Source organism: Amblyomma maculatum, chromosome 11 (genome assembly GCF_055883805.1).
Source record: "Amblyomma maculatum isolate TAMU_Amacu chromosome 11, ASM5588380v1, whole genome shotgun sequence".
NCBI classification, from domain to species: Eukaryota; Metazoa; Arthropoda; class Arachnida; order Ixodida; family Ixodidae; genus Amblyomma; species Amblyomma maculatum.
The window spans coordinates 94210217-94236947 of NC_139354.1; the positions used below are offsets into that span (position 1 = coordinate 94210217).

The 26731-nt window shown below is 43.1% G+C and overlaps 1 protein-coding gene across 1 annotated transcript; it reads left to right on the top strand.

Moving 5' to 3' along the window:
• The first annotated feature begins 5459 nt into the window (after positions 1-5459).
• On the top strand, positions 5460-22451 carry LOC146174421 (uncharacterized). Its single transcript, XM_084583308.1, has 6 exons — positions 5460-5615; positions 5743-5844; positions 8428-8578; positions 10335-10468; positions 20087-20222; positions 22201-22451. Exons 2-6 carry the CDS (start codon positions 5763-5765, stop codon positions 22412-22414), a joined length of 717 nt encoding a protein of 238 aa, XP_084439434.1. The 5' UTR covers positions 5460-5615; positions 5743-5762; the 3' UTR covers positions 22415-22451.
• The last annotated feature ends 4280 nt before the right edge of the window (positions 22452-26731 follow it).

Here is a 26731-nt window from a genome sequence, read left to right on the forward strand (position 1 = left end):
CTCACAATGAGTAACCAAATCTGGCTTCAAAAATCAGGCGAGCATTCTTGAAAAAAGTTTCTAGATAACTGTGCAATATTGAAACATATTTTCAGGAACATAATCGTAGTAAAGATGTGGGCTTGCGTGCGGAGCAAAATTTTACTTTTTAAATTTGACCGGCGCTCACCAATAGTAAGGTTTACCTTACAAAACAATGAGCATCAGAAAGACATTTCTAGTCTCGGTCCTGCTTCGATCAATCCCTGTGTAAATAAATCCCCCTGTGCGTACTAAGTACGTAACATTTGTGGTGGAGCTGTGGGGTATCGACCACGGAGCATTCCATCCATCGAAGGAGCTGTAGACTCGCTGGTTTGCCACTGGTGCAATTGGACATGACTGAAGACGACAATACCGAGCAACTGGGACCATCGACGGCGATCAACTGACCACACTACAGAGAGCCGCGGACATTTTATGGAAAACCTGAGGAAGACGTTGACGAGTGGCTCAAACACTACGAAAGGATGAGCAAGTACAATCTCTGGAATGCGGCTACCAAACTGGCTAATGTGGTTTTCGTCCTTGCTGCAACTGCCTTCGACTGGTTCTACAATCATGAGAATTCACTGACTGCATGGGCTACCTTTACAACGAGATAAAGAAAACGTTTGGGGACGAGCCTGCCAAGAAGAAGCGGGCGGAACAGACATTGTTTCATCGAGCGCAAGTACCCGGCGAAACTTGCACTGCATACATCGAAGCTATCTAAAAGCTATGCAAGCTAGTGAATTCCAACATGTACGAAGAAGCTAAAGTCGGCCATCTCTTAAAAGTATAGCGGAAGTTGTTTACAATTTCCTGATTAGAGAGCCAGAACACCACCGCCGACGTTATAAAACACTGCAGAACATTTGAAGCTCTCAAGTTGCGTTGAATCACCCCTAAATGCGGAAGACTGGCCAATGTAATCTTCTGTAGCCAGAGTTGAAGCATATTTCCACTTCCAATGGCTGATATGATACGGAAAATTTTGCGTGAAGAAATGTTCAGGCTAAGGGACACCATCTTCCTTGAAGAATATCTGCGGCACAGTAATGCACCGCAGACGATGTCGCCGCCCTTTCCACTGCGTGGATACAACCTAGATGCGCTTCGGATGTGGACCATCGTAACAACTCTGTCGAAAGTTATGTCCATCAGCTGACGGGAAGGAGGTCAGCCTACAAGAGAGACGTGGTTCGTCAGCAGCGAGAGCATAGCTATAACCAACGTCGCGACTTTGTTAGTCAGGACTTTTATGCTGATCGCGCCCTCAACCTGTGTGTTACAGGTGTGGCATTGCAGGGCACCTCGCTAGATATTGCCGCGGCTGCTTCTCTGCTCAATACTACTGACCTCCGACGAACATTCACAAACGACTGCACACTGAACAGCAGCGATCCCCGACTATGTCCGCTTGGGACTCATACCATTCGAATTATTTGCGGAGTTCATCACCTGCATCTGATCGCAGTGTGACGCCGCCACCCCGGCGCAAGCGACGGTCACCTTCCTCGGGACGTCGTTCTTCCCCTCCGCCTCCGGAAAACTAGGAGGCGAGGCCGATGGAGGTGAGGTCACCGGCGAGTCGATGACATCCATACATCTACCCGTGTTTATTCTAAAGAACAAATTGGAAGTGTTTATTGCTGGTGTGAGAACAATGGCTCTCGTGGACACTGGAGCTACAGTATCTGTTATGAGTTTGAGTTTTAAGAACCGTTTAGGTAGGAAAGTAATGTTTAGTGGTGACCGTGAAGTGTTCTTCCGTGGTGTCGGTGGTGAACCTTCGGTTCCAGTTGGTGTACGTGCTTAAGGTATTGCTATTGATGGTCTAAGGTTTAGAACAGAACTCGCACTTCTGCCTCGGTCAACGCATGATGTGATTATGCGGGGATTGATTTTCTGCAAAAGTGTGGCGCAACTTTATACTGTCGCACTGGAGAAATTATTTTAAATTCTTCACAACTTGCGGCTCTTGTGGATGATTCGGCACCTGAGTTTGGAGCATTTGCGGTGGAAGAAGACACAATTATGCCAGCTTTATCAACATCATTCGTGCGAGTTTTCTCTATCCGCAATCAACGTGAATCATTTGAAGCTGTAGTCGAACCAACACTCACCTGCTCTAAGAAGAATATCCTCGTGCCTCGTTGCGTCTTTCCTGTGACTAGAGGCCGCACGGAGCTGTGGAAAGTCAACCACTCTGAAGAGCCAGCTGTGTTGCCTCGAGGCCTAAAACCCACACGTGTCAAGGAAGGCGTCTCAGGTTATGTCGCGGCGTTAAACAGTTCTGTCACAGAGCAGCATGTGCAACCAGTTATGGAGACCGAAGTTCGGGCAATCTCTTTCAACACCCGATCGTCGCATTCTAACGGAACTGCTTCTGAAGCACGTGACAGTGTTCGACTTTGCCAGGGACGACTCAGCACTGCTACCTACCAGTCGCATTCATCACACGGTCAACACCGGGTCCGCACCTCCGATACGCCAGAAGCACTAGTCTCAGTAGCTGAACGTAAGGTAATCGATGATCAAGTTCAAGACTTGCTAAAGCGCGGAATTATTCGAGAATCTTCTAGTCCTTGGGTAGCTCCAGTCATCCTTGTTAGAAAGAAAGATGGAACATGGAGGTTTTGTGTTGACTACCGTGGCCTAAATACAGCAACGAAGAAAGATGTCTACACATTTCCACGTATAGATGACGCAATAGTCTGTCTGCACTCAGCTTCATACTTTTCTGCTATTGACTTGAGATCAGGCTACTGGCAAATTCCCATGCACACTGCAGATAAAGAGAAAACGGCATTCGTAACGCCAGACGATCTCTATGAATTAATGTTATCCCTTTTGGATTATGTAATGCGCATCTGCCATATTCGAGCAGTTCGTGGATACAATCCTGCGTGGACTAAAATGGCAAATTTGTTTATGTTATTTCGACAACGTTGTAAGTTTTGGCAAAACATTTCGTGAGCATAACAATTATCTGGATATCGTGTTTTATTGAATAAAAACAAGCTGGACTTATACTGAATTCGAAGAACTGTCATCTTGGGGGTCGTGAAACAATTGTTCTTGGTCACTTCGTTAACAAAGAAGGTGTTCGACCAGATCCAAAGTAAATTGAAGCTGTAAAAAGTTTTAAGGTGCCCCAATCAGTAAAAGGGCTGTAGAGCATTTAAGGTCTATGCTTGTACTTTCGACGCTTTATACCAAGGTTTGCAAATATCGCCTACCCACTCACGTGTCTACTGCATAAAAATGCACCATTCAATTGGTCCAGCGAATATGACTCAGCTTTCCGTCATCTGAAGTTTCTTTTGACCTCGGGCCCAATCCTCCGCCACTTCTGCCCATCAGCTCCAATTGAAGTACACACTGACGCAAGTGGTATCGGTATCGGCGCTGTACTAATACAACGCCATGGCCGTGTTCAGCACGTCATAGCATATGCCAGCCGCTCTTTGAGTACCTGCGAAAGAAATTACACTGTTACTGAGCAAGAATGTCTCCCGGTTGTTTTTGCTATACAGCGCTTCCGCTCCTATCTGTACGGGAATGCTTTCACCGTCGTCACCGACCACCATTCACTTTGCTGGCTCGTTAGTCTTCGTGACCCCTGTGGGTGGCTCAATTAATATAAAAGGCACAATCGGTAAGAGAGATGATCACACAAATGATATAAAAAAGAGGGATGCGACGTGTAGCGTCTTCTTGTGTACGTGTTTTCCAGTGTCCGTTTAAGCGCTCTTTTGTTGAAATGTTCATGTGCCGGACTCGTGGCCATAAAATAGTGCAAGTGAGAGCAGCGTGGGTTGTTTTTATGGTAGAAAAAGCGTCTTGCGTCACTGCGAGCAAGCTATGCAGGATTTGGCTGGTTTTGCAACCTGCAACAAGCGCGCAAAAGTGCCTGCGTTGTTCATTAATTCACATATAGTGAAGAGAAATCAGATTCTAGCTAACCGCATGAAAGTTATCTCAGTGCGCCTTCCTGTCATGTTGACTCAACAGATATAAGCTGCACTACCTGGGCCAATATGTCCCTGTTGATTAATGTGATATGCCAGTTTATCCCCGTTTTAGAAATTAGAACGGATATTTAGCACTGACTTCTGAATAGAAGCTCATTAGGAAGCACATTGCACGTGGTAATGTGATGTGACCGAATTATTCCTAACATGCACTTCAGAATTTAAAAACTCGTTAAACTTTGAAACGTTAAAACTCCACATTTTATGACTCACCTGCGTGGAAATAATTCTAGATGACGGGAACATTCTTTAAAAGCATCGCGCTTGAAATCTTCGTTTTTTTTAATAAAACGAACGTAATCACTAAAGACTAAAGCCTCCTTGTCATTGCCTAACATAAGTAACGCCAAGACAAACCATTAAGCATACGGCGATCATAAGAGATGCTGGAAAAATCTGAGCGGAAATATTGTTTGTTACTGTAGTCTTCCACCTGTCATCTTCCTGTTCAACGTTTCACTTTGACGCCGCCACCGCCGTTCCGTTCTGTCGTCGAGTGGGCCTGCATTGGATTAAAGACGCTAAAGCTCGAACATGTGGAGATAGGTGGGTCAGTGTTAGCTACTCGTTATGAGACCCACTTCTAGGTATAGGGTGCTGGTTGCGCGCTTACCGCTCCTTGGAAAACATCATCATCTCCTAAGGAACTTCTATGAAGGCGCTTAAAATACACGTACTTAGAGAGCAGTGCGTTTTGCCAGAAATATATATTATACACACAGTTTGGGTTCCTAGTGTGATTTTTCCGAAATATATCGTTTTACATAGGTAGGATTACCGAGGCTTGAAACACCCCAAAAATGATGCGCGCGCCAAGAGAATATTGCGATATTGTCTTCGGTAAAAAAATGTGCCGTTGGAAGAGGTAATTCCGGTCGCGCTCATGAAACCGCACTGCGCAACGTATAGTTTCCTGAGAATAAAAGAAAATCCACCTGATTAGTAGAAATTAAAAATTATAAACTTCCCGACTACACAAAATAATTCCAATCAAGTTTATAATCTCTTTATTTGAAGAGGTGCAACAATACGTGCATTTGTACGCCCAAACAAGATAGAATCACCGCTTTCCCTACGAACGTATCGCGAGTATATAGGCGGCGTATAGCATATTGTTCAAGACAGGCAAAATTATTTATTGGAGTTCTATTGGTAGGAGAGTGTCATAACAAAAACATATTTGTTTTTGCAGTGATTGATAACACAGCTCAACTTATACGACGGTCTCGACAAAAATATCGCAAAGTTCCATATGAAGCGGCGGCCGCGGTTGTCGTTTTGCGCCATTCTCCACGAGATATCGTTCAATGGGACGGGCGTCTAGCCCCACTTCCTTCTGGGAGACAGGAAGCGCTGATTTAAGTTTCCTGTCAATTGCATCCTTTCAAGTGAGTAAGAGAACTACGCGCACCCTTTGTCACTCGAAGATATTCCTCCGCACCAGGAACTGTCACTCGCTTCACATGTCGGACGATTCTATCGGAAAGTGGCGCTAGAAGAGGCTCTTAGCCTGAAGGACGTTATCTGTTTGTTTTGGCTACAGATTAGAAGAAATTAGTAAGTATTTTTTCAAAGCATGGGCTTTGCTGTATTTGAGAATATATTCATTCTTGCAATGAGAGAAAATCTGCGTCTTATGGTATCTAGACACGGCGTAAAAAATGTGACTGTATGACTGTTGCAGTTGGGCGGCTCCGTCTTCAGATGATGGCCCATTTTGCGTCGGCAACGTTCTCACTGATTATTTTGCTGAGCTCATTCAAAAGCTTGGTCTTTTGCAGGCAAGGTAAATAATTTGAGCTTTTCTAAGATCGTGGGTGCGTTTGTAAGAAAATAATTTTTCTTATATTTTGTCCAGTCTAGCCTGCTTTCGTACTGTGCGCCTGTACTGGAATGTGAACATGAACGGGATTGGTAAGATCATTCGAAATGGAAGAACTGCAGGCTAAATCTTTCTGCTGGTGCGGCGTTCTTTGTAGTTATATGCTCAAGGTACCATTTCTTATATGCAAATCTGGCGGCATGCGAATTTCTTTTAGGATTGCGTTCTTACAAAGGAAAACTACACAATATCGACTGGTCCCAAAGTTTCTCGAATTTTGCCGATGCCTGTACAATTCCTTCCTAATCTTTATTTCAAATTTCAGAACGAGTCTGCGAAGTGCCGCTTGGGGTTTACTGAGATTTAAACCACGAAAATCCACGGAGCTTATTTCAGCATGCTGTTTCAGTCTAAAAGGAGGCGATGGATATGTGTAATTGTTTTTAAAGGTTATTATCTTTGAGTTAACAAGAGTGAGTTATATTTCTTTACTACAGTTAAACATTTGAGAGCTTGTAATGTGAACAAGCATACATAAGATATCGCCATTTATTGCTTGTCAGGAGAACGCTGCCTACTCCGGTATATTTGAGGTAGTGACAAGGCCGTAGACAACAAACGAAGAGGCCGGTATTACACTAAAATAAAGTCTTTATTGGGCTGAATTGCGCCCGCACAAAAACTAAGCTTTTTGTACCTCCGCGACCGACGAGCGCACTTCCTCCTATCACCGACGCCGAATTGCTTAGTTCTTCTCTGGGCGCAAATCAGCCCAATAAAGAACGCGAGTTTGTGATGTGATGTTCGAATTTCACACAACCCGATGACTAATCAGCGCGTAGCCATGTTAGCTGCCAAATGTGACTTGCCAGAGACATGGTCGCAGTTTTTCGCTAACAAGTCCAAAGCTGACAATGCGGATAGCTGATTTTCTTGGAGACGTAGCATTTAACGCTATGGCGTTAAAAATACCATGTTTTAAACATCCCAAAGTAATTCTCTCAGACAGATTGACAAGAGGCCTTACGGCACAGGTTTGTGTTTAGTGTGGAGAAGAGCGAACTGATGAGCAAGTTGTTTCTTGTCTACTAGGAAAAAAAAACAGCGAAAAAAAGGTACAGGACAAGAATGCTTAATGTGCATCATTGCTCAGAAAGAAAAAACTAACTATATACTGCCCCTTTTTATGTATACTTCAAAAATGAAAAGAACTTAGTTTTTATTTCAAGTGACTAGAATGATTTACACGAAGTAAATCTGCACTCAAAGTAACACAAGACTCCTGCTACAAGATGTAAAGTAAAGCATGCCAAAAACACGCGTCAAGAAAAAATTAAGCGCTAATTGTTTGCAGAAGGGCGGAAATGGAGGAATACTAAACATTGTTTTCATTGTAATTTCCGATAAACGTAAAAGCTTTCCAAGATTACAAATAAGTGATTTGGTAAACATTTTGTGGCTCTTCAAGATTCTGCACATTATAACACGACCGGTCGCTTGCACGTCTCCTCTGATGTTATGCCCTTGGAAGTTCAAGTCCAAAGATATGCTGGATATCTGTTTGCCAAACCTTCCTTACTGTTATTTACTCAATAAACTGCTCAGTAATTACATAAACAGGAAATATACGATTACGAGATAGTAGCCGAAAACATCGACTCAAATTACAACATGGCTTCCATTACCATTATTCTCTGTAAATTTAGAAGATTTTAATGTGTTCTATGTAAGGTACAGTGTCGAATAACGAAGACATAGGCTCCTATGACAGCATGTTGAGACTCTCCGTGCGCAGGATCTACATATTACTTGTTAGCGCCCTTCAGTATTGTACGCATTTGGGAAATCCTATCACACCAATATTGAATACTTGAGCGCAGGCACTGAAGGAGACGAAAAGGTGTGCTTTGAGCGCTGACTATAATCTCTTTATTATACCGAGCCCTCCATTACTCGATAAAACGCACGTGCGCTTCAAATCTGCTCCAGAAGCTACCACAGAGGTATAATCTCTAGGCGCTGAGACTTGACAGGAATTCGTTTCAGGAAAAAGTAGAACTACATGCTAAAAAGCATATGCAAAATAAGACAAGTAAACTCGAAGCTAATCAGAATTTGGCTAATATAAGCAGATTACTTGCTCAGCGGCTAATTTTAAAGGGAAGCAGCATATATTTATAATTACACAAACCGCCATAGTAATTCACATATAATGATTACACTGGTGGAGCTTATGCCACGTGCCAAGTAAATGCCTATACTTTAAATTTATTTTCCCATATACGATGCCTAAATTTATTTGCTTTGCACTCAGCTTGAATATTGATTTTTGCGATAAACAATTCATTAGCTCGCGCTTTAAATTCACCCTAACAATGATAGCTTTTGTGTGAGTGGACAGAGGTACATTACTGTAAATGATCGCTCTTCTTGGCTTAAAGAAAAAAAAGTCGAATTACACATTGGACAAACTTTGTTTTGAACCCACAGTTTCGCATTGCTAATTGATTAATTGTATATACTTTTTATATTTCTATGCCATGACAGAAGACATTCACGGCGGGGAACTCTGTGCCAGGGAAACGATTTCCAGTTGCTACGCCAGCTACGTTGATGTTATGACATCTGCGTTGTTTTCGCCTGCGGGTGAAAAGAACTTGACTACAGTGGACAGTGCGGCTGATGAGAGAATATGCAGGTTTGTATATTGGGATAAAAATTATCGGACGCTTAACAGCGGAAGCTATTGCACTCTCTTTTGGACATTATGCATTTTCGTGTTTTGTCCTTATCTGGAGTGCTATATAGTAGCAGTAATTACAAGTGCTTGCTGTGTGCGCTCACTAGGGTCGCAATTTGAATTATGCCTGCAAAGTGTTTTGTGTCCAATATCAGATAAACGGCGGTCGTATAAGACGTCTGAACAATCTCACTGAACCAACTTTCCTTTTTGCTGATGCGTATAGGAATGTGGAAGAGCCATATGATCAACTGACATGCTGAATCACAAATATCTTACAATTTAGTGCATCGCTAAAAGAAATCACTGAGTGGCTTTGCTGTCTACTTGCATACTCGTGGCTCTCAGAATTTGGATATTTGTGATAGTTTGCAGGTGCAGTGAGATTATATAGTTGAGACTGCCTTTTTATGCTACAGTAATGTTTGAGATGTCCATATCTGGCTCTATACCCACGCGGTAAAGATCAAAAGCTGCTCAGTGGTGCAGAGGTACCAGCCGGTAGAGAGCAGTGGTTCTATTCGCACTCCCTAATGCTTATCCAAAAGAGTGTTGTCTTTTTTTACAGAAAGATATTGGATACCACGCTTGAATGACGCCGTAATCTATGACGTCCTCTTTGTTAAGACGAATAAGAACATTTGACGCCAAGACCAGGGACGTATACTTGAGATCTAATTCTGACATCTCAAAGGAAAACACCATAACATGCATAAGAAGGCTCCAGCAATATGTTCATTGGTCTCTGCTGACGCAAAAACAAGTGAACACGTTCCCTAACTACCAAATCCAGCAGAATGCGTTTGAACTGTTCCGATTCATTGATAGAAGAAGAGTAAAATTCTGAGTGGATCTTGAGTTAATTCTAAGAAACCATGCGATTAAAGCACATCCGCCAGAAACAGATATCAGGTGGATGATATTATGGTCTTTCATCATTGAAGGTATTAAAATTTAAATCAAATAAAATGAAATATGTGATCAAAAATTGACATGTCTGGCTTTAAAGCTCGTCCTATTTTCTTAAGGAGTCAGGACCATCCTTATGCATGCATGTTGACATTATCTGGCTTCAAAAATGTCAACTTTCTCACACATGCATGTTTTACCGACCAGACTTTTCTTCATCCAGAAGGTGGTGATGTCAACAGCATCCAGAACAGGATTGAATAAAAAAGTTTAGTGTGAGAGAACGTGAGCCTGCAACGGCAAACTAAAAATACAGCCTACTACTTGCATAGCATTTCAAACAGCGTCAATTTATTGTCATCCACTTGAGTTGTGAAATTTTATAAACAGGTGTTAAAAAATAGGTGCCGTCTTTTAAAATAGCGGGACTATGTTCCAGCTTGTGAATCACTCGCCTCGAATCACATTTGTTCATAGGTGCTTATGTTACGGTACTTCAGCCATATTTATTTTCCCTTATGAACAAGATACCTCATCCTCACTCCACGTTATTTTGTAGTGATATCACAAAATTAAAGGCTAAATATTCTGCCCTGTTTGAGTTCGCATGCAACTTCTGACGAAACCACCATAAACTGAAGAAAAAAAAATGCACATCTGAGTGAACATGAATTGACGATAATTGTAGCGCTCGCCCTAGTTTTAACCCGCATCTTTGTACTTCCCCCTGTATATGGTATGTTCTTCGATGAAAAATGTCATTCATGCGTTTCTTGAAAGGATTGAAACTGCTTTTTCTATGCAGCCGCCTGAAGGAAAAGTTACCTTGCCACAAGGGAACTGAGCGCTGCCCAAAGTCCATCAAGGTGGCATTCACTCGACAGGAAGAAAGCTACAGATATATGGAAGATGCGTTTTGCGACAGCAGCACCAATAAAAGTAAATAATCCCAATTTTATAACTATTACAATGCAGTCTAAAAATAACAGAAAAACTAAAGAAGCAATTTTTATGGAATTGATTCTAAGCAATTTCGCATTAAGGGTATACGTAAACGCCGGCAACTTCTGCGCGAAGAGGTGCCACATATTTGTGGAAAGTTCCGGTTAGTTTCCGGTTATTCCGGAGTTTTCGGAAATTCCGGTTAGTTTCAGTTTATGTTATTTGAGTGCTCGTAGTGACTCGAGTAAAACTGTCATGTAAACATGAATAATTCTCATACCCACTGGCAAAACATCGAGGGCCGGGGCTGGCCGATCCATCGGAGGCACCGAGAAATGAAGTTACCTTCTTTTTCACGGCTCTACTCATAACTTAGTTCCAGGATGGAGATTTTTTTCAGCTGTATTTAATTACCATGACGTGGATACGACGCTATGCTGGCTTTATTTCTACCCGTATGTGAGGAATTTGGGCTGAAGTCTTCAGTGACCGAGAATCAGGATATATGGGAGGTTCGTACCGCTGACATGGGCTCGAATAACATTTATGCAAACAGGTTGGGTCAGGTGTATGTGTCTAGCCAGCCTGATATCCGCTCTAAGACCGTATGGCGTTGGGAAAAGTTAATAATCGTGGTGTACGAAATAGGTCTGTAAACAGGTCTGAAAATTTATGTTTGAATCGGCTTTGTTATTGCCCTCTAGACTGAATAACTGAATATTACTAGCTGGGGTATATATCCAAAGCGTCTGTAGAGATAAAATAATAATGCGCAGTTGCCAAATTAGTTTCACCGTTTCAGCATTGAACGCATGTACATGGAAAGGTTTATGGACGCACTTCGGAAGTAACGTGATATTTCCTACATCTAGGGGCAGAATTCCAAGGCAGAATAACGCGACGCTGGTTTAAGTTTTGAGTTGCACCGTATGAGCTTCAGTGCTGCGCGATCAGAGCGACAGAAAATATAACGTTTGATTGAAAACATAACAAGCCTTGCGTGATATACACCATTTTGACATGTTACATTTGAAAAATAAAAGCAGCAACTTTACGTCACGTTTTCTAGAATCAGGCGTGCTCGGAATCGCAAAAGCTTCAAAGTGTGTCCTTGGTCCTATATCAAATGTTTCAGAATTAAATGATACGGAGGTCATAAGCAACGTTTTGAATGCAGGCCGTGAATAATTTGTGTACATATAGGTAAAGTACCCATAAAATAAAGGAAACAATTGCGAAAGAGAAACAGCTAAAGGAAAACAAGCCAATATCTGAAAGTTTTGTTTACTGGTGGAAATATCTGTCAACAAGTAACGTTATTTTGTAAGCTGTAAGCTGTTTTAGAGCTTGTTCGAGCTTCTTCTAAGCATCACAAATAAAAATGAGCGTTGAATTTATGATGGTGATGATGAGGCTTAAGAAGTGAATAAACCTAACCTGTCTACTCATGAACCTGCACGATGTAAGACCACTATGGTTTGCCGGCTCACTATGAGTTTAGTCTGTTCATAGGTTCAGAGTCCCATGTGACAATCAATGAAATATTGTAAGAATGTAACGTTAGGCATCTTATATATGCTTGTGACGTAATCCTGCATTTAAAGAAAATGAAGACGGAATCCTGAGAAAACGAAAATGCCGTTGTAGTCACCCGTACCGGAGGGAAAATAATTACTTAGGTTGTATCACAGACTATGGCTGCGCACGCGATAAACGTGTGCAAGAGATGGAAGAATAGTTAAGATGAGTCCGACAAGACGTAAATATTGTCACACTGTGATGAGAACGAACGTCTTGACCTGTCCATCGCATAAGAACCAAGTAGCAGACTAACATGGCACTTTATTTACCATTCTATTGCAATGATTTGCGCCGATAAGGAGATGATCCCCGGCGACAAGGCGGGGATAGCCACAAGCGTGATCAATGATTGTGGAAGAACAGAATCACTATCGTTTTCGGCTGAGGCCAATTTAAAAATGAAAGCCGCTTTAGCAATAAGGCACTGAAAAAACCTACAATAGTCTCGAACAATATATAAAATCTGCGCATGGTTGTTTACACTCAAATCTTGGTGCGTCCTTCTTGACAAACAAAACGATAAGACACCATTCCGGAGCGTTGACCAATAGATATGAATACTGTGTTCCGTGTTGTAACAGCACAATGCACTCTAGTCAAAGATGCTAGTCCTTGCTCAATCCTATTTTAATACGGGTTATAATATAATGCCAATGCCAATTATTTGTACACTGCCGCTACAGTTACATATATAAAAAAGCATGTGGTGAAGGCATCAAATATGGTCTTTGACAGTCCTGCCGATACGAAGGATTTAGTTTACGTGTTCTGTTGAGCATTAAGCTTATAAGAAAAAGAAAAAGAACAATTCCGCCCTGTATTTGAATTTTACGCACGCCATTTCAATGCTAAAGTGCGTTGTCTAGACAACATAGTTGGTGTGTCAACGTGTAATGTTTTGTAGTGCGGCGGCGGTCCAAGGAGAGATGCGGATGTACGTTTCTTCCTTCTGCCACTGCAAACTCAGTCGCCCGGATTGCCTAAGAAACCCTGATGCTCACGCGCAGAGCGAGCTGTTCTGCAGCAAAGCATGTATTCCGCTCAAAGAACGGAATTAACAAGCATGGAGGTATCTTTTCGTCTATTTCATAAAAAGGATGCTCCAAGGAAAACATCACAAAGCGCTTCATAATAAGGTGTTTTCAAGTATTTTCAGAACAAAGGCAGACCGCTATTAGGGCATATACACTAAGAATAGGACAGCTTAAGAATTTGATTTTAAGTCTTCTATCTATAAATACATCGTAAACTCAACGAGCGCCCTCTTGAAGCTTTCTTGCCGCCGCATTATCAAACTACGCATTACAAGTCGACAAAGCGATAAGCCAGGGCAAGCCCCCGATGGCGTCCGTCGTGGCTTCCATCCGCGATGCAGCGCGACGTTGCTCCAGCCATCCCATTGGAATGAGAGCATAATCAGAAAAAGCACACTGACTGCTCCTCTCACCGCACCGCGGCACGAGCAACCCATGGCTCTCTTTCGCTGATGCGGACGGGCGCAAACGACAAAAACGCAGCTATTGTCGCCTGTGCTCGACTCGCACTAGCAAATTACCGCACAGAAATGCCGGTGAAAGACAAAGTGGCTGGCTAGTACAAATAGGCGATTGATTCTTAAATTTTCATGAAGGCGTATTACCGCGGTGAGGTAGATCGTCATAAAAGCTTTCATTTTGCAACACGGGCAGTCGTGTATGGTTTCATTACACAAGCAGTTTTAAAGTTGATCAGACTGGTCTATTTTCATTCTGCAGTTCTTGTACAAATTAGTTTATAACCTGCAATTATTTCTCATACATATAGCTCAAGGAGTTCTTTCAGTTTTCCTGTGTACAAATGGTATAAAGGTTATTTGTGCTGAAATACTGGTAATAAATGTTATCTTTCGCTGCTTGCAGATATGCCACTAAATGCACTGTCCAAATCTAACAATGGGAAGGGTGGTGCACTAGATCCTTTGGTTCATATGTTTTTTTTTTTTTTTTTGCCTTACAGATATATAAAACTAAAGCGACTTAAAGTCCTTTTCATGCTTAGCAAGCAAAATAGGGGGTTTTATGCATCGAAGGCCGATAAAAACATTTGAAGATGTATGAGACTTTATCTACAAAGAATTGGAACCATTTTCTTTCTTTTACGACCCGCAGGACATAGCTAGAGGCCACGCTTTTCAACTTCACCTATCACTTCATTTGTCAGCTGATACCGGAGCTTGACACTTAAGTGCTTACCGAAGAAAGCCACAGGAAATATTGTACGGCGTGAACAGGCCAGTAGCAACAAAACACAACACCTTGTTGGCGATGTTGTTCACATTCTCATCTGTTACACCGTCTTCTCTTACGGTTTGTTGACCGAAAGAGTCCATTTTACGATTATAGATGTATTTTGAGCTTATAGCCATTTCATCCATAATAATTGAGGAAAACCGCGCTTGCGCTTTCAACTGCTCCACCTTTTTCTTTAGGCATTCTTTATTTCACTATTGGGTTTGCCAACATAGCGAAGGAGCGCGTTTTTTTTTTTTTATATATAGGAGTTTCAACAGGCCTCTTTTACGTATGCAACGGAGTGTCTTAGGGGATAAGTAATGCAGAACTACACATCCCCGCAAAAGGCTGGAGACCACACGGGTCGTTGCCTTGACGGATTGGCGATTTGTACCGCTATGTAATCCTCTAAGCAGAACTGGGCTTTGTCGACTTTTTTCAGGCATTTGCTCAGCGCAGAGTTGAGAGCGTGGTTTTCAAAGCCACTCAGCTTCTTTTTTAGCCGACGGTTATCTCTTTGCAGACGCCTGGCAGCATCTGATTTCCTGAATACCTGTACTCGCATTGGGTTTATACTGGTTGAATGCGATTGCTTGAGTGGAAGAAGGTCATTGGTAGTTCGTGCAATCACTAGGCGTCTGCTAGTCATATCCTGCACCTTCAGTACTTACTACAATCTCCTTAGAAGGATGTACGAATCAGGCTATCTTCATCCTAGGTAATAAGCAGGCAGAAGGTGATGAATGGCTTGTGCTTTCTTCGCGACCACAGGCTGAATCTACGGCTTCACCACAACTGAAATTGATCATTTTGTTACTCTTTCTTGGTTTACGTAGGATTTCGGGAAAATCGCTCTAACCCAAGTCTTTTTTGAGACTGTTGCGGCAGCATGTATAATTTGGGTAATCCGGGAACACTCTCAGAACAGCATCCCGTTTCAGCCGCTCCACTTTTGTGGACCGAAAATTATAACGCGAGTCTAAAACAGTGAAGGCTGCTGACGACACTGCTAGCAGACTTGTCATTCAGCACAAAATATTTTCTTCATATGGCCTTTTGCCATGCTTGGAAACGCTCATCATTTGAAGGAAATTCATAAAAACATATTCCAAGCTTCGTTTTTCTGTCCGATTGGCAGAAAGGGTCAGCAAAGAACATTTGTCGGAAAAATAAAGAACAAGGTGAGATTGCCGCGTGAAGCGGATGACAGCGAACCGATGCAGTTTTCGTCCTATCGCAAATATTTTAATAGAAAAATAACATTAGCTACGCGAAAACACTTGCACTTATCAACAACACGTGCAACGTAACAAAACAAAGCCCTTGGAAGGGTCCTCGCTTCAACCGCAAAATCAGAGGTCACAAGTTGTGACTAGCTAGGGGATAAACAATGCACAAGCGCTTATATCTATCGTTCGTAACTATATGTTCGTGTTTAGCTATAAAGTATCTGCAGAGTGCTTTAAAAAAAGCTTGCAAGACACAAAACAGGGCACCTAAGTGTTGTCATATTGCGTGGACACTTTTGTAACACACAAGACAAAAAAAGAACTTTCAGCACGTTAGCATGCACTCCGGACGAATATTTGGGCGCTAAAATTCACGTTGCCCCAGCCACCGTTTAAACGGCCACAGAGGCTACATGCAAAAAAAATCTTATATGTTAAACGATGTATCTCAACTCTCTTGTAGTTGAGGAAAAGGTCGAACAAAAATGACTCCTTTTTAACGATTCACCTGTGTGAAAACATGCCAACAAAGCAGGCAAGCAGGCGACGCGACAGAAAAGGCGGCCAGTGCCGGCCAAGCGAGCGCCGCTCGAACCATTAAAAGGTCGCCACCATGCGGTGGCTACGGAGTTAGCAAGATTATACAAAGGACGGACTGAATGCAGCGGCGCGAGCAGCGCGCACCCCTGCATTCACTCCATTCAGTCTAGGGATGGGTCGCTATGGAGAGAGCCGGATCTGCGGAGCCATGCCTTTCAAAGAGCAGGTGAGCTATTTGGCTCCGCAAAGTCGGAGCTGGATCCGCCGGAGCCGTCGGATCCGGAGTGGTTGGAGCCAGAGCGGCCGGAGCGGTCGGAGCCATCGGAACGGTCGGAACCGTTGGATCTTTCGGAGAGCTGGTTGCTGGTTCTCTCGTTCAGTGAACCTTTCCGTCACAGGCTGGTGCGACTTCCGCGCTATTTATTAGCGATGCGAGAAAGCAACCTCCTGCCCTTTCTTGCAAGATTCGCAGTAATATCCTCGCCCTCGGCTGTCAGCCCGTTATACCTAGTGGCACGGGCAGAGGCATATTAGTTTATATTTTTTTGGGTAGCCTCACCATATTATATGTCTTTTGAGCGGAGTGCGCCTTTCGTTTGTAGAGCGAGTGAAGTGGGTTCTTTTGATTTTGTTCTATGGAGGAGATCTGCTAGATGGCTCGAACAGTGGTTCTTTTGAAAAGTCGGTTCTCTCTCGTTCAGTGAGCCTGCGAAAAAGCAACTATAGCGCCCTTCCTTGTCAGTGTCACTACCAACCCATTGCCTTCGGATCTTCCCGCAGGTACCGCGGGCGCACTGCTGCTGGTACCCGCATTTTTTTTTGTCTTGCAGGTTTGTGGTTTTATTCCATGCCGACGAGTGAGGACCGTTACTTGTACTCGTCCACTGTGTAAAGTGGTCCGCGGCAATTCCTTTGGCTCTGTATGCGTAATATAGTGTGACACCCGATGCCACTGAAGGGGGGAGTAAAGAAGCCTTAATTGGCAAAGAAATGGCACCGTTCATTGATATGCTGCTGTTCGAACGATGTCTCACGACACTCATCAGTCGTGCTTTGTTCGCTGGTGCAACAACACCATTTGAAGACGAACGCTTTCGTGTCTCAAAAGACAATCGAACGTGCAGTTCACTCTTTTGATGAAATAGCGCGTAGGACGAGAACTAAGATAGAAGGGGACACAGAGAGCACTGACTACAACTATTACACATCTGATCGGAAGAGAATGAAAGAAGTAAGTGGGAGGTAAGAAGAGGGAAATAATGATCATATGCCCGTCGCGCTCGTCGAACAACTGCAGTTCGCGTCAAACCCAAAGGAACATCGCACCGGCAGAAACACCACAGTTGCTGTTCTGCCATCCAATGCCTCTTTACTGACGGCGCGCGAACAAGGCGAGACGCTGAGAAGCCAGTGTGCCGAAGCACAGTACAAAAAAAAGAGAGAGAAAATGCGAACCAGCGTTTTTCCTCTAGGGATTTTGGTCCGGACGAATGTAACAGACTGTTAATCATTAATTCTGGAGAAATGATAATACTATAAGAACGATTCAAAAGAAAATGGGGCCCACGTGTGGTCCGAATGTTCCGCGTTCGGTCCGGCCCCTCCTGAGCGACTCACTCACCTGTACAGATGTAAGTGAGCCAGTCAGCCGTTCAAGTGATCAGGCTCACTGTAGTGAGCGGAGCCGCTCCGAACCGCTCACTACAGTGAACCGTCTTGCGTGATTACATGTTTCCGCTGGAACCGGTGCAACCATGGAGGAAGGAAAAACTAGGAGGGAGCCTGACGTCACGCGGCCAACCTTCGCAAGCCAAGTGCCGATGAAGCCGCTTTCTCCCCGGTCTTTTCGCTCGCCTAGTTAGGTTAGACCCTATGTTTTGATGCGGGTGCGTTTTAGTAAGGTTTTAGTGCGCGCGTCTGCCATGGCGCGGGCGCGCTGCGAACCTCGCGCTACCCGCGTGGCGCTGATTCGCGCATGCGCGCGGTAATAGATATCACCGCACGCTATCACGCGGTCTAACACGTAGGGGCCGACTCGCTCCCTTTTATTTTTAATGACTAGGCTTCACGGATATTGCCGCGTGCTCCCTCCTAGTTTTTCCTTCCTCCATGGGTGCAACAGCGCACCGCGGAAGCTGATCGGGGCGGCCACGCGTCTATGGTTGTAGTCCGCTACGACAGGTGGCGTCATGCGTCCGTTGGTTATAGGTTGCCTTAGTTGGTGACGTCTTTCCTGCGGACACAGGCGGCTGGGCATGAACCCCAGAATAGCCTCCGCCTTCAACGGTGTCGCTGTTAAACGAGAACTATATAGCGCCTCTCTAATTTCTTTTTGTTGTGTTGTTCACGTAAGCATGGATATTGAACACTTTTGCAGTTACCTCTGTATACCTTACTTTAACATCAGACGCGATATATATACAAACAGAGAAATTATTGGGTACATACATACGTACATACGTACGTACATACATACATACATACATACATACATACATACATACATACATACATACATACATACATACATACATACATACATACAAAAAAAACACACATTACTCACAAAACAAAGCACTATACAAACACTATAGGTTACATATGCATAAGAAACTAAAAATAACATGATTCCCCTGAGAGGGGAAAAGAGTATAAACGAGGAGGGTTCTAATAAAGGATGACAGGCATCTCAAGTCTGCTGCCTCGTACAACACAGAAGCGCGTGTGCCAGCGCCGCAGAAACCGCGTCTCGCCGTCCCGTTTCTAACTGTCCAGACAGATACTTTCAGACGACGAGGCGCAGCCTCTGCAAGGCTGGGTACATTGCTCGAGCGGGAGCTCGGCGCGCCTCAGCGAGGCACCTGCGAAGTCACAACAGAAAAAGAACCACATTGAACACAACGTCTTCAAAAGGGTTGCGCCGGGCGCCTGACGCCGGGTTTCATGCGGACGTTAAACATCCTGTATGCGAGCCACCACATTTTTCTCGCAACAACACATTCGAAAAAAAAAGAACATGCGCGAGGCTCTCGGGAGCAGCGCAGTTGGCACACTGGTCATTGGGTACAACACCCCATTTGGCAAGGCGCTGTCTCGTGGGGAGGACGCCCCAGCGCCTAAGCCAGTCCAAATCTCACACTTCATTTGGCAGCCGACAAGCTGCCCACGCTCGCCATTTGCGTACAGCGGTCTCTCGTTGCTCATCAGCTGAAAGCCTGCGAACGGCTACTAATTCGCTGATGCGTATGGCTGGTAGGTCGCCTACATTAACATTTGACAGGTCTGCATCGAGAGTCGACTTTATCTCGGCAACCTCGCAGTAAAAAGGCAGACGTCTGTTCATGCGAACTCCATAATTTGCTGCACCTAGCAGTGATTTACTTTGCTTCATGTTTATTGCTGATACCTTATCTCAATAAGTAGGTGTTTTACACTTCCAAGGGAGATTACAAAAAATATTTTGCTAGTCCTCCAGCTGTGTAGAGCTTTTGGCAAAATTTGTGGAAAAACATTTTGCCACATGTAATATTATTCATTTTCATTCGCTGTTTATATTGAGATGTACATCTTCACAAGTAAATTGCTTCCTCGCTCCTTTGTTCGTTCACTTGATAAGCGGAATTCCGATGTTGCTAGTCCAGTAATGGTGAAAACGTTTGCGAAGGTTTGCCAATCGGATAATATTTTCGTCCAGCATTTTTACATGAAACGCTAACAGTTTGCTTCTTATATACCTCGATGTACCCTAGAAGAGGAAATATTATTCTCGATGGGAGAAAAATTCCCATCACAAAGAATTAAATTGTGGTCGCGGTTTCAGCAATATACTAGGGGAATTATTCGTTGTTTTTCGGAAGGTTATGATAATTTTTGGGATATAAATAAAACATTTTACAGCAATGCACCTTTCATAAACATACACAGTAAACTTTCCAGCTGCTTACTGCAACAAGGATCAGCATATTAAATGTTTGACGCTTGTTCGTTCCTTCTAGCCCGAACACGTCGTACAGTTACGGAGCTAGTGACCCGCTGCCTTGACGTCAAGCAACTGGTGAAATGCAAATTGGAAAAGCTAGAAGAGTGGAAACAGCAAATGTCATCTGATGTTCCTAGGTCAGCAATTTGCAAGTAAGTATTAAGTAGTTCGGCTATTGGTTTGTTTTCACTTTATGGTGTTTATTGTACAAAATGGACACAGGTTATGAGTTACGCCGTAGAGGAGGGAGCCAATAATTTCGACCACCTGGGTTTTTTTAGCGAGGTGCACTGACATAACGCAACACACGGGAACCTTTTTTCGCCTCCATCGAAAAGCGACCGCCACGGCTAGGAGTCGCCGGGGTGGTGCAGTGGTAAGACGCCCGACTACTGTGCCGGAGTACCCGGGTTCGGACCCGACCTCGGCGGCAGCGTTTCGATGGAGGCGAAACAAAGAGGCGTTCGTGTGCTGTGCGATGTCAGCGCACGTTAAAGATCCCCAGGTGGTCGAAATTGCTCCGTAGCCCTCCACTACGGCTCCTCTTTCTCTCCTTCCACTTTCATTCCCACCTTCCTCCCTTCCCTTACACCTTCCTCCCTTCCCTTCCGGTGTCCACAGAAAACAAGCGAGACAGTTACCGCGCCCATTCCCTTCCTATAAATCAATCAATCAATCGATCTCGCATTCTTGTGCACAGCAGTCGACAGCCCCTAGCACATCATTATTGTGGCGCGTTTGGTCAAGAAATAACGTAGGGCACAAAATGTCGGTTGGATAAGGCCTTCTTCGCTATATTTGCCTACCTATATGGGAAATGTGTTGAAATAAAGAACTGCAATTCGGCTTTCTATCAAATCAAAATTATTACGAAGAATGCACACGAGTAACTTATATTTCATGAGTGACCTTCAGAAAATTAACGATTTGTAATTGTAACAACGTGCATGTAAACCAAGGAAATAATTTATTCCTTAGTTTTTACTCTAGCTAGCTTGTACACAAGGAACGGTGACTAGCGGTCATTTATTAGTAGCACCTCGTACATCATGACTTCGGGTGAGGTAGGTTTTTCTGCCTACTTCCCCTTACCCCATCCATGGCCATGAGCCTTCCCATTCAATAAAGGACATTCAATTAATCAATCTCGTACATTAACTGTGCAATAGGAGATTAGCTGAAATCTTGTAGCTTTAAAATGCGCACAACATTGACTCTATGATCTCGCGGCACGTCCTAAAGATGAATATAATTTTTTTTTGAATGTCAAAGTAAATCTTTATCTGCTGTATTTTGAAAAGGGTGTTGTCCGTCAGGAGAGTCACATTCACTGTGACAGCTCCATATTAGCCTAGATTCTGTTCCTAACTCGTTTTTTCCAACTTCCAAGCTGCAGCGCACACAAGACGAGGGACTGAGAACGAGAGGACCTCTTGTTCTTAGTCCCTCGTCTTGTGTGCGCTACAGCTTGGAAGCCCAAATTTCGACATTATTCACTCGTTTTCTGTACTCCGTTGCAGAAAATCGCAACTGTGCTGCCCTGGTTGGGGATCTCACGCGAAGTATTGCACTGTCACAATTTTTATTAGCATCTCGCAGACGCGGCGGACAATCAGCCGCTCTGCGACCACCCTGTATTCATTAGCCACTGCCGATATTAAGCCGAAAGCCTTTCTAAGCTCGTGGAGTGAAATCCTGTGCGCGTAAGTTGGGCGCGTAATTTATGCGCGAGATCTGTCATATTCTGCGAGATTATGCGAGATGTGTTCTTGTCAAGCATAGTCTAGCGTTCCTGCCATCTGCAATCCTACACTTGAACACTTGCCCAAGAACGCCACTCGAGATGAGCGATGGTGTAACTTCTAAACTCACACTTGCCAGACAAAGTGGGACAAATACTGCGCCTTTCGTTTTTTGTAAACCAAAGTATAATTAATTATACGTAGCACTGCAACAAACGCTTATGAGAGTAAAATCACGAGAGGCAAATGATATGGAAGAAAGGGTAGGCTTTTGCCATTCTCCTATTAAAAGACATATAAGAGACCTTCAAAGTTTTGTTTTCGATATTTCGCTAAAATGCCTGGCTCTATATCATTGGTTTCATGCCTATACTTTGATTTCTTTCAGAACACTACTCACGTCCGGAATATGCGTGGAAAGTTCGCTGAAGTTTGCGTGTTCTCTAGCTTACAAGGCTCTTAAAAAGCCAATTGAGACAGCGGCCAATGCATTGGCCCAGCTTGCGGACTGCGTCTCTAATGGGTCATGCCATCCGGCTCGTGGTACAGTGCTCGTGGTGGCAGCAACATTTCTGATATCCTGGATGAAGTCTTCCTTGTGACCGAGAAGAAAATAAATCGACTTTTATGAGTCTGGAATGGGAAATTATATTTTTTTTTCACTCGAGTATTAATGTTTGCATTCCAATTTAAATCATCATTGCAACTCTGCGCGAAATGCGTTTCTATGCATATATTTTGTATGGAGGACGAGGGGGTACCCCAAAAAAGCCGAACTTATATTATTTAACCTATTTATTTACATTTTAAGCCCAGACCTTCAATCCCCTTCAAAGTACACTCCACTTGCACTAATACACTTATCTAATCATTCATTCCACTTTTCGAACCATTGTTTAAATTCATCTTTTGTGATGCTTGACAGCGTCTCCGTCGTTCTCTTCTTTACCTCCGCCACATCAGCAAAACGCTTTATTTGCATGTGTTGTTTCATTCTGAGCCCCCATGATAAGACAAACGTCTCTAAGACGAAAACTATCATGTGAACACAAAGCTATGAAAAAAAAAGCAACATCTGGAAGAAAATGCTGACAGTTTGAGAGGGAGAACATTACTTTTTGCGACTATAACTTATGACTGCCCGAGAAGATTTTGTAGCTACACAAGGTGGCCTTAGAATCACTCTTTACTGCAGTGAATCTAAACACGGGGGATAAATTTATTTTCTCTGTGCGAGCATTGTAGAAAGCGTTAAGCAGGTTCTTATTGGCTACTAACGTATATGCTGGCAGATGCCGAAAACGAATTCGCTAACCTTCAGAAAGCCGTGGGTTGTAAGGAAGATGAAAGCGAAGCAAACACATTATTAGGAATGACGTGCAAAAATGAATAATGCACTTAAGAGAACAGTAACTGCAATTTTTAACCTTGTTTACGGAATACATGACACAATACTAACGAAGTTACATGTTCACCTTAATAACTGGGAAGTGCGCGTATCGGGGCAGCGATTTCCGAATTATGTCGCAAGAACCTGGCAAAATATGCAATGTTACAGGCGCAGATACGAAGTATTTGGCTCGGATACTGAACGAATTCATACGAACATGTACTACACGAAATAAAGCCATAAAAACCAGAACACACATGCTATAAAACGTGTTATTCAGAATTATGCACAATGAAACTCTGTTTAAGCTTCATCACTACCTTCTACATGGTCATTTCCTTTGCTGTAAGCCACGAGGCTAGGAGAACTATACATGAGCACCGCAATATGTTTAAGGGTGCAGAGTAAGCATGCATTGTAAAACTATAGGACTTTTTGTTTTATTTTTAAATGTAAATTTTAATCCTTTCTGCATCTTTTTTGGCATTGAACTTTTTCTTTTGCTGTCGATACACAACATACGAAAACGACCTGAAAGTGAAGTTATCAGTGACATGCCCTCTTATAAGGACACTGTGTTTTCGAAGCTTTCAGCGTAACTATGCAAACGATACATAACATTCCTACAGTTTTAACTGAGTGAAGAGGATGTCTGGAAAAATTATTCAGGTTGTTCACCAAAATAAACGTTGCATGTGATTTCGCGGCTTTGACGTGCTTTTCTTATAGTGCCCGGAATATATTCTCTATATTTTTAACAGTATTGTATATGCGTTAAAGCCTCTTCAAGAACGACGTATTACTTCCTGCAGTACAGTTTTCTTTGTTTACATTCGTCACGATTGGTGGATCGAATATATAAAGAAATAAGGTCTTTCAGGCATGCGGAAAAAGTCCTAGCATTAAAGGTGTTCGCTGTCTAAAGGAAATCAACCATTGTCAAGATTAATAGGTTTACAAAGCAACGCTTCAAGTAACAGAAGAGGCCTGGAGGAGCGAGAAAGGGAGCTAGAAGACATGGAAAGAAGCACGACGTTGGTCTAGATTATGAACATGCAGTGGGCTGGTACAGAAAAATGGATAAAAAGTGTTGTTACAGTAACAAACATGAGGGTGGAGTCATTGTTTAATTGAAAATTAGCATACTCAAAGAAAGACTTTTGTTACATCGGTATCATTATTGTGACAATGACTAAACGCTACTGATGTTTCTCTGTAGATACCGAATACTTGCATTGCAATTTACTAACGAAAATTAGTAGTCCGCAGTGAATAGTTACTGGTTGGTGATTAGTAAATATTTTTTGATAATCCTGTACATTAGGGAGAACAAATTCGTAACAATTCCCGCATTTGTATATTAGATATTTTTCATTGGTTAAAGAGAAAAGGAAATACCAATAAAGATGAGAAAATATCTGACCGATATTTTTAGTAGTGGTGCACCAAAATATACCCACATATAGATGCTAACTGCAAGGCTTACCATTTCCCATAAACAATCTCAGATAGCATAAAGTGGGCTATGAAGGGTGGGCCCCAGTGGGTTCGATGTAGGCAATGCAGGACAGCCCCGGTGGGCTCAGTGTGGGTGCTGCAACAGGGGCCGACGTAAGCCTGAAGGTGGCTGTCGACAAAGCCCCGATGGGCCCCACTAGGGACCGATGCAGGCAGCCCACATTTTTCCCGCATTGCCAAAAGGGCAATGCGGGAGATGACGCGTTCACCAGCCAACTTCTTGATGGTGACCGGCAGTCGAGTATATAACGCTCTAGTACCGAGGAATGGCACGCGTGTGTTCCAGGTGTGGTGCCGAGGGCCACTTCGACACTGCGTACACGGCGGTCCCTGCTGTCGTTGCAGCGCTTACGCCCAACGAGGCCGCGAGCTGCATGTCTGCTGTCCACTCTATAATGAAATACAGAGGCAAGTTGTCTATGAAAGAAGCAGTTACCTGAGGTTTAGGTACGTTGGGCACGCCCTAAACGTGGTCGTTTGACTAATCGATGAACGGGCGTGGATACATATTGATGCGCTTGATTATAAGAAAGTGGAAACAAGTGCGCTAAACAGCTATGCGCGTTACGTGATCAAAGAAAAATTTGAGAAAGCTGCAAAATGTGGGCGTTACGAGGATCCCGGAGTCCTCACGTGATGATGTTTTTCCTGTATATAGGTTCCGGGCACGTCGTTAGGTTTGAACACCGGTGCCGGACCTCGATCGAATTGAATGAATGTCACGTGACTTAATTCAGTTTGATACACTGACAGTTCCTTTAAGCTCAGCCACTTGTTGACTAATTTCTCAAAAACTAAGAAATGGCAATGTTGTCTTTTAAATATGTTTTCACGCCTCTTTATCAGGAATAGGTGTGAAAGGATCCAGGAAAGCGATTGTTACATTCACGGAACTCTACTTTAGCTGACATTATTTTCACAGAAGTGAAACAGTCATTTGGTGGAATTATTTAAGAATAAGGTGAAACGTTTGCGAGGGTTGTCGCTAATGATCAACTGAGGAACTGGTAAAGAAATTCAACCACAACGCTTCTCGCCAACAAATTTTCCGAAGGCGAAACCTGAAGGGTGCCTGCTTAAACGCCGCCGATTTAGTACTTGATAGGGATGTAGGTCATACTCTAGAAAGTTTCATCCCAGTCGGAAAAAACTACAGAAAATTTTCTGATGTTACAACAGAATTTCTGTGCGGTTTTTGACGGAAAACCTGTTGTGACAACAGAACATTCTGTAGTAACATCAGAAATTTCTGTAGTTACAACAGAAAAGTGCTACAGAACTACAGACAACAGAAACATACTACAGAAAAACTACAGAACTACAGAAAAGTACTACAGAACTACAGGAAAATCTGACGTTTACGACAGAACTACAGAATATTTTGTCGTATTTTTGACATGGTTCTGTAGTTTTTTTCGAGTGGGATGCACAGACAAATACACACACATACACACACACACATATATATATATATATATATATATATATATATATATATATATATATATATATATATATATATATATATATATATATATGCTGATATTTTCAACTTGAGTAGCAATTAAAAATGGCCAATTTTCCAAAGATGTAGGGGCTTTTTAGCGCAAACAAACACAAGGACAGGAAAGTACGTCTCGACTTTCCGGTCCTTGTGTTTGTTTGCGCTAAAAAAAAAAAAAAAAACCTATATCAAGATGAACAACCAACTCGGCCAGCAGGAACTTTTAATGATGTTTCCAAAGATATTCTCAGCAGCTTGTCCGTAAATTTTGACCGTTCAGAACGAAAAAAATATGTCAATAATGACCATTGTAAATTGTCAGCGAGTAGGCATGGACCATTTCTCAGAGCCATCTTTACCCCTTGTTCCTAAATCTTGAGCCAAACCATCCCACATCGTTTGTAGGGAGAGATGGCAAGAACGTGCCGATATGATGCTCCCTTTGGCGCAGGATCCAGAAGTCCTTTTCTACTGTCTTACGACTCAGCGTACTTTCCGTGATTTCCG